The 9,312-nt window shown below is 34.5% G+C and overlaps 1 protein-coding gene across 1 annotated transcript; it reads left to right on the forward strand.

The window, feature by feature from the left end:
• The first annotated feature begins 5,718 nt into the window (after nucleotides 1–5,718).
• On the forward strand, nucleotides 5,719–7,760 carry LOC111366515. Its single transcript, XM_022987255.1, has 6 exons — nucleotides 5,719–5,934; nucleotides 6,056–6,374; nucleotides 6,471–6,563; nucleotides 6,629–6,718; nucleotides 6,797–6,871; nucleotides 7,387–7,760. Exons 3-6 carry the CDS (start codon nucleotides 6,497–6,499, stop codon nucleotides 7,482–7,484), a joined length of 330 nt encoding a protein of 109 aa, XP_022843023.1. The 5' UTR covers nucleotides 5,719–5,934; nucleotides 6,056–6,374; nucleotides 6,471–6,496; the 3' UTR covers nucleotides 7,485–7,760.
• Nucleotides 7,761–9,312: the final 1,552 nt, after the last annotated feature.

The raw sequence follows: 9,312 nt of genomic DNA on the forward strand, positions 1-9,312 counted from the left end.
TATATATATATATATATATAATTACTTGATGAAACCATTGCACGTTAAATCCCTCATTAAAAATATTAAGTTAGTATTATTTGCCTTTCATCATTATAGTGAAAAACGAAAATCTTAAATCGTCTTTAGCTTGTTGAGTACACTCAAGGCTGGTCTATTAGGGGTATGTTTGACACTATGAAATATTTGATATTTCTGAATGATGGGTTTGACTTAACTAAAATTTATCTTTTATTGAGTACATTCAAGGAGATAAGTTTTAGAGGCATGTTAAGTTAACACATAAGACGTGTGAAGAGAAAAGAGTTGTCAGCTTAATGATCTGGGAGTTGTATTGAGATACAATTGATAATAATATCTATCCAAATGTTTTATTAGGATTTGTTGAGTACACTCAATATCTTGATACAACGAATGGGATCCTAGCCCACTATGAATCAAGTGTGGATTCAAATAATTTATGTATGAGGGTCATGAATTTATTTTAAACAGTGGGAGCACGTTTAATTAAAGTCCATATTGAATTTATGCATATGCATTATAATACATTTTAATTCTATGTTTTTCGTCATTTACAGTTTTTTGAATCATGAGTAATCATATGAATTTGAGAGGCATACTGGATGCCAACAAAATGATCGGACCAAATTTTCTCGATTGACACCGTAATTTGAGAATCGTTCTCAAGCATAAGAAATCAGATATGTCCTTGAACAGCCCTTTCCAGTGGTGCCTACTGAAAATTCCACTCAGGAAGAGGTGGTTGCTTACAACAAACACAGTGATGACGATAACATTGCAACACGTGTGATGCTTGCAGCTATGTCACCTGAGTTGCAGAAGCAACATGAGGGTATGGATGTTTACACTATGATTTTTCATCTCAAGGAGTTGTACGATGAACAATCTCGTGTGGAGAGGTATGAGACCTCTAAACAACTATATCGGTGCAAAATGGCAGAGGGATCTTCAGTCAGTGCTCATGTGCTGAAGATGATTAGTTTCATTGAAAAACTGGGTTCAATGGGTTTTATCATGGATCATGAACTAAGTATTGACTTGGTTCTGCAATCTCTGTCAGATAGTTATTCACAGTTTATTATGAACTTTAATATGAATAAGATCGAATGCACACTCCCTGCGTTGCTTAATATGCTTAAAACTGTGGAGCTCAATTTCAAGGCTAGCACTAGGCATGTCTTAACTATTCATTCCTCCAACGGCACTAAGAGGAAAATCAAACATCCAAAAAGGCTAAGGACAATAACAAAGCAGTCAAAGCAGGCAAGGACAATACCAAATCTGATGACACATGCTATCACTGTGGAGTGAAAGGTCATTGGAAGAGGAACTGCAAGGCTTATCTCTCTAGCTTGAAGGGAAAGAAGTCTTCTGAAGCTTCTACTTTAGGTATTTTTGTTATCGCGGTTAATATGTCTACTTCATTAGTTCTTGGGTATTAGATACCGGATGTGGATCTCATATTTGTATAAATATATAGGGACTAAAGAGAAGTAGACCACTGCAGAAAAGAGAAGTTGACCTGCGCGTGGGAAATGGAGCAAGAGTTGCTGCATTAGCTGTAGGGACATACTTCTTACCACTGCCTTCGGGCTTAGTATTAGAATTAGAAAATTGCTATTTTGTTCCCGTCATTACTAAAAACATTATTCCTATTTCGTGTTTAGACATGAATGATTTTTCAATTAATGTTAAAAATAATCGTTGTTCGTTTTATAAAGATGAGATCTTTTATGGTTGTGGTGTGTTGCAAAATGGAATTTATATTCTTGATACTGAGTCGTCTATTATGAATATAGAAAATAAAAGGCATAAAAGTGATAATCTAAATAATACATACCTCTGGCATTACAGATTGGATCATATTAACGACAAACGCATTTCCAAGTTATATATAGATGGATACTTGGGGTCAACTGATTTTGAGTCATTTGATAAATACGAGTCGTGCCTGTTAGGCAAAATGACCAAGTTCCCTTTTATTGGAAAAGGAGGAAGAACCACAGAACTGCTGAGACTAATACATACTGATGTATGTGGACCCATGTCAATAACTGCCAGAGGTGGTTTCTCTTACTTCATCACATTCACTGATGATCATTCTAGATATGGTTATGTGTATCTGATGAAATTCAAGCATGAAGTACTTGAAAAGTTCAAGGAATTCAAACTTGAAGTAGAGAAACAAACTGGTAAAAATATACTCACGCTGAGATCAGATCGAGGTGGAGAATATTTAAAGGGAGAATTTTTAGATTATCTTAAAGAGAACGAGATTCTCTCGCAGTGAACTCCGCCATATACACCGCAACATAATGGTGTATCTGAATGGAGGAATCGCACTTTGTTAGACATGGTACGATCTATGATGAGCCATGCAAACATTCCAAAATTATTTTGGGGTCATGTACTAATTGTTGCGTGCTACACATTTAATCGTGTCCCATCTAAATCGGTCGACAAAACTCCATACGAGCTATGAAGAGGGAAAAGACCAAACTTATCTCATATGGAAGTTTTGGGTTGTGACGCTTATGTAAAGCGAAATGAATCAGATAAGCTTGAGGCTAAATCTGACAAATGCGTATTTGTAGGATATCCAAAAGAGACAATTGGATATCAGTTTTATAATCCTGTTGAGAAGAAGGTGTTCATCTCAAGGCATGCCATATTCCTAGAGAAAGAGTTTATTCTAGGAGAGGGTAGTGGGAGCAAACTAGAACTTGAAGAAGTTCAAGAATCCATAGATACTGTTGACTAATTAGGTGAACTTGAGTCTGATCTTACACCTGTTGACGGACAGACTCTTGATCAGGATGTAGAAAACCCTGAGGACACTCCGGCCCAGCATAAATCAAGTAGGATCATTCGACCTCCCAGAAGGTACGAATTCACGATTACTAATCAAGTATTATTAGTCGAGGATGATGAACCTACAAATTACGCAGAAGCAAAGTCAAGTGTTGACTCGAAGAGGTGGTAAGAAGCCATGGAATCCGAAATGAACTCAATGTATGAGAACAAGGTTTGGACCTTGTCGACCTTCCAGGTGGGATAGAACCGATAGGTTGTAAATGGGTTTACAAGAAAAATGTCGATGTGGATGGAAACATCCATACATACAAAGCAAGGCTAGTAGCGAAGGGTTACACACAAAGACAAGGTGTTGACTTTGATGAAACATTTTCGCCTGTAGCCATGCTAAAGTCCATTCGGATTTTACTTGCAATAGTTGCATACCATGATTATGAGATATAGCAAATGGATGTCAAAACTGCTTTCCTTAATGAAAACTTATATGAGGAGGTATACATGACACAACCTGAAGGTTTTGAATCCAAAGGAGCCAACAAAATATGTAAGTTAAATCGATCCATTTATGGATTAAAGCAAGCCTATAGGAGCTGGAATCTTCGTTTTGATGAAACAATCAAAAGGTTCGATTTTATCAAAAATGAAGATGAACCGTGTGTTTACAAGAAGACAAGTGGGAGCGCGGTCGTATTCCTAATATTATATGTCGATGACATATTATTAATGGAAAACGACATCCCAATACTTCAATCGGTAAAATTATGGTTGTTAAAGAATTTCTCCATGAAAGATATGAGAGAAGCAGCGTATATCTTGGGAATCAAGATCTATAGAGATAGATCTAAAAGATTACTAGGTTTATCCCAATCTTCGTACATAGATAAAATATTGAGAAGATTTAATATGGAAGAGTCTAAAAGAGGTTTATGTCCCATGTCGCATGGGATTTACCTCTCAAAAGATATGTGTCCTAAAACACATGATGAAAGGTGTCGCATGGATAAGATTCTTTATGCTTCGACGATAGGATCAATCATGTATGCGATGCTATGTACGAGACCAGATGTTTCATATGCTCTAAGTGTTACGAGCAGGTTTCAAGCAAACCCTCGTGAGAAACACTGGATAGCGGTTAAGAACATTCTTAAGTACTTGAGAAGGACTAAAGATGTGTTCTTGATCTATGGAGGAAATGAACTGAAAATTCATGGGTATACTGATGCCAGCTTTCAAACTGACAAAGATGATAGCAAGTCTCAATCGGGATATATGTTTACTCTCAACAATGGAGCAGTTAGTTGGAAAAGTTCCAAATAGGAGACAACCGCTGATTCAACAACGGAAGCCGAGTACATTGTTGCATCTGAAGTAGCGAAGGAAGCTGTCTAGATCAAGAAGTTTATTAATGAATTTGGAGTCGTTCCTAGCATTGTTTATCCCATACCTTTGTATTGTGATAACAATAGAGCCATCGCGCAAGTGAAGGAACCGAGGTTCATCAACGATCCAAACATGTGCTAAAACGATATCATCTCATCAGGGAGATTATACAAAGAAATGATGTATGATAGAGCGAGTTCCCACATATAACAATATTGCAGATCCACTGACAAAGCTGCTGTCACAACAGAAACATGATCGTCATGTGGACGCTTATGGTATTAGATACATGAGTGATTGGATCTAGTGCAAGTGGGAGTTTGTAAGTGTTATGCCATAAATCCAATCGATTTAGGTGGTAAACACTTTTAATATGTTTAATGCATTTAATTTTGGCGAGATCTATTATTTATTTAAATTAATTTTGTGATAAATAATATTAAATAATAGAATCCGAAGATCCAAATTTAAGTGATTTGTTAATCACAAGGAGTTGTGATTGTGAGATACAAATTACATATAATTGGATCTTGAATAAATTGTGGTCGTAAGTAATAACGAGATACTGATATCGTTAATACAGTTAGACCATCACGTGTGACATTTCTTACTTGTGAATTAAGTAGCTGATCTCACGAGCTAAAGTGTGGTGACACTTAAATGAACTCGTGGATGTTTTGTTATAGAACAAAACATTGGAGACCCGCTAAGAGATTCCATATGAATAACTATCCGAGTGTCAGTGGTTAATCTCTAAAGTTCGGTAATGAAATTGGTCCTACAACTTGAGGTCATCATAGTACCTTGTATGAGGACAGTCATACTTTGATGGTGTTGGATGTTGCTCTGTTAAAAGTTGTTAATACGACATCGTTCGGGTATATCAAGAATCATATGAAGGTTGTGAATGACCAATAGAGGATTCGTCACTTTTAGATAGTAAGAGATTGTGATTTGCATTTCGTTCAATTAAGTCGATAACGAAATCCTTGGCCAAGATATACATATAAATCGAGAAGGAGTTTTCGACTCATATTGACTTAATAGTAAAATGAAAGATATGATCGATAATCGAGATTGACACACTTCCATATCTTGTAATTGATCGGATCATATTGACGAAGGGACTATAATTTCATAGTAAACGAACAGTTTTGGTTTTGTCATACCACGTGACATTTCCCGTCACGTGTTGCCCTAATATATTGCTAGATGTCAATTTGAGATGACGAGTGTGAATCTGTGATAAATTAAAAGGGTGTTTAATTTATCAGTTTTGATTAGATCAAAATAATATTTCACGTCATTAGGCATCATGGTTAGGAATCTAATGGGTCACACACAAAAGAGAATTGAAAGATTGCAAATTGCCAATTGATTAATTTAACAATCGTTGGATAAATTAATTAATTGGATTTGTTATTTATATTCTTGAATTAATTGGATTAATTAATTCACGGATCGGTTTTAATTAAATGGATTAATTATACATTGGATCGGACCAGGCCGAGCCCGTTTGGGTTTATATAAATACATGGTTAGGGTTTGAGGTCCATAAGGTTTTCATTATTTTTGCTGCCACAAGAGGAAAAACCTTAGCAGTTGCAATCTATTCTCTGTGTGGATTTCATTGGAGGTTGGACAATTGGACAGCTGTGGGAGGCAGATTCAAGATGCTGGAAAGGAATAACGCGAAGGAATTTGCAAAATCAAGAAAATGTATATTTCTTATCACAGTTCTTATCTAAATACAAAGTTGAATCCTGAATGAGAATTGAAATTTGTTTAATTCCGCTGTACATGTTTAAGTAAATTCCCAACAGATAGCAGTTAATTACAGTGGGTTAGTACTCCTGAAAAGTTGAGGCACGACAATATGGGCCAGGCGTTTGGTGGTAGACTTCGCAGCAGATGATGAAGTTCGATCACATACGATAATGGATAGGATTCAATCTATAAAGAAAGAGCTTACGATGATAAAGTCGAGTAGTGGAAGTGATATCTTGTTGTAGCACACAGTTCAGTTAGCCTCACAAGGTACTGGATTGCAAAATACTATCGGCAGGAGCATATGCAATCCTAAACAATCGAAGAAAAATGGCGCGTCTAAGAAACTTCGAAGGAAAAGCCCATTGGAGACGTACTCAAAGAAAACGAAGGTATGGTCATCCATTTGGCACTTTACTTTAAAAAAATCTAACCCTAATTATCATTTATTTGGGTGTACATGCAAGCGCCATTGGTTCCATGCAAAGGAAAGAGAGCAGCGAGCCATAGTACCATGGCAGAGTTTACACCAAATGTTCATGCATCTCAAGAGCAACAATATTCCACGCCAACAATTCTTGGTAAGTAAATTCATTTTAGAATTGTAGGGCATTGGATGTTTTATTTATGTTGTCAGTTTATGCAGGGGGTGAGGAAAGTTATGCGTTTACACAACACATACCATCATCCACTATGATCCAGCCGGCAACAACAAATGTTATATTAAATTATGATGGTAAGTTCTTATCTAAATATACTCCTTTCAACTTCAATTTTTTATTTGCATGTATTAATATCTATTTCTGAATGTTAGGTAATGTGATTCACAACTGCTATCCCCATGCACCACACATCAAGTGGGCACATGCTTGTGATGGGACGTCAAAAGGTAATATGTAAAGAGTTGATTCACTTTTCCTCAGTTTTATACATCTAAGTACTTTCATGGTAATTTTATTACAAACGATTGGAGAAATTATTTAGGGTGTGTTTGATTGACATGGAAAATATTATCTAGAAAAGAAAATATTTTCCATCTTTTGTGGAAAATAAAAATCACCTCTACCTAAGGAAAATATTTTCCTTAAAAACTAGGAAAATTAGGCATATTTTCAAAAGTTGGAAAATGTTTTCCATGGAAAAAAATAGCAATCAAACACTCAAAGTGAAAATTTGGATGGAAAACTGATATTTTCCATGGAAAATAAATGTAATCAAACACACCCTTAGTGTTGAAATTTTGGGTCCGTCAATCATGACAGAAGCCTTTTAACTTTTATGATGTATACGATTACGTTAAAATGCGGTGTGTGAAATGGATTTCATGTGTCGTAAATGCATTATATTGTGAAAACTATGATTATCTACAAATTCATTAAATTATGTCTTAGTGTGGTGACATAGGTAATGATGGAGAAATCCATTACCACACTCTAAATATGCTTAGCATTGACGTTACAAAGAAATGTCTAGTCCAGAAGGGTGGAGTTCTTTTTTGCTAGAAAACAGCTAAGCATCCTGTACTTATGCTATACATTTGGAGGAAAAGAATAGTATGAGGGAGCTGAGATTTTTCGTTACCATTTGGCTTTGTTTTTCGAAGTATTCACATGTTGCTGCAGATTGGAAGCTCGTCTGAACAATTGCTCGCAATGGAAGCTACCTTGTGAAGTTTTTTGGATTTTTGGTGTTTGAATGCAGTTGTCAATATGTAATTGATTTTTGTATTTTATAGATTAAGACCTGGATGTTAATACATATGATTTCTATTAGCAGTCTTCCTTTCAACCTAAAAAAGACTTCTAAAACCTGTTGGTATACTGTGGGCATCGACATTTTATTGGGCAGTCGAGGAAGAAGTGTCCCTTACTCTTGCACCCGTGTGACATATTCCAGAATTTTTTCCCATCATTCTGAGAATGCAAGCAAATGAAGAATTACGAATGAGCATACCATAAGAAATGAAAATCATAGAATGTTTTTGCTACAAATAACCATACCATACCTTTTTCAGCATCAATTGATTGATAACAATAATTAAAATTTTAAAGATGGAGAAGATAAAAAGTGTAGCAACATATTCAAGCAATCATGTTCCCTATGTAATGGAAAAATTAAGTGATAGGTTGATAAACGAAAGAAATAAAAAATAAAAAAATTGAAATAGACAACCAACATCAGCTACTCCATTCATAATGCCAACAACTAAATACATGAAAGAATTCTCCTCAAATTCCATTCAAAAGCAATTCAAACCGTTAGACATGAAAAACGGATAACATTTTTGCTGTAAATAACCAAAGCATACTCGTTGGAGCTCCAACTGATAGGAGGCTTTCCAAATGGGGTAAAATGAGAAGAGAGAGTGCTTTTGAGAAGTCTTTGACTCTTTGTGGGTATAGTTTTTCATATTTTTTTTTTTTTCAATTTTCCACTTCACAATAGAAAGCAAGCTGTCAAATTCATTGTACAAGTGTTTGGCTTGCTTCTTTGAACCTGTTTTTAAGATTTCAATTTTACATAAAGGGTAATTAGCGCAAATTATCCTTAGTTTTCAAAGTCATTGTGCAAAACGTCATTATCCTTCATTTTTTGACATTTTCACTCTTATTTCACCTTTTATTGTGGAAAATGCCAACTTCATCCAATCCCTCACTAAAAAATGTAAAAGGACAAATAAATTCTTTTATTTAAATAAAACAAAAAGAAAGGAAAGCAGGATTAAAGAACAAATTGCAATTATAATCCCAAACTTTTTAAAAAACTGCAAATGAATCTGAATAAATTATCAAAATGGTAATTACCATAAAACGTATCTATCTTTCAATACTATTGTGCAAAACATCACTACCTTTTATTTTTTTGGAAATTCCATTCTAATTTTCACATTTCATTGCGAAAATTATCATTTTTATCCATTTTTTTTAATTAAAAGTTGTAAAATGAATTTTATTTTTACTTTTTTGAAAAACTTGGGAGTATAGTAACAATTTGTTCTTTATTTTTATTTTATTTAAATAGGAGGGTATATTCATTATTTTACAATTTTTAATTGAAAAAATGGATGAAAATGATGATTTTAACAATGAAGTGTGAAAATAAGAGTGAAATTTCAAAAAATAAAAATGGAAGGGATGTTTTGCACAATAATAGTGAAAGATGTGAATGTTTTATGCTAACCTTTTTAATAATTTATTTGGATTCATCTGCAATTTTTTGAGAAGTTTGAGAATATAATTGCAATTTGTTTATTAATTTTTATTTTTATTTTCTTTTATTTAAATAGCAGGGTATACTTGTTTTTTACATTTTTTTAATTGAAAAATTGGA

The sequence above is a fragment of the Olea europaea genome, chromosome 18 (genome assembly GCF_002742605.1).
Source record: "Olea europaea var. sylvestris chromosome 18, O_europaea_v1, whole genome shotgun sequence".
NCBI lineage: Eukaryota > Viridiplantae > Streptophyta > Magnoliopsida > Lamiales > Oleaceae > Olea > Olea europaea.

What these genes read in the sequence shown, in the direction of transcription:
- LOC111366515 (XM_022987255.1), top strand. Translation starts at nt 6,497, where the DNA reads ATGGCAGAGTTTACACCAAATGTTCATGCATCTCAAGAGCAACAATAT. An exon ending in TTCCACGCCAACAATTCTTG is followed by an intron (nt 6,564 to 6,628) that starts GTAAGTAAATTC and finishes CAGTTTATGCAG; the next exon opens with GGGGTGAGGAAAGTTATGCG. An exon ending in TTGTGATGGGACGTCAAAAG is followed by an intron (nt 6,872 to 7,386) that starts GTAATATGTAAA and finishes GTGGTGACATAG; the next exon opens with GTAATGATGGAGAAATCCAT.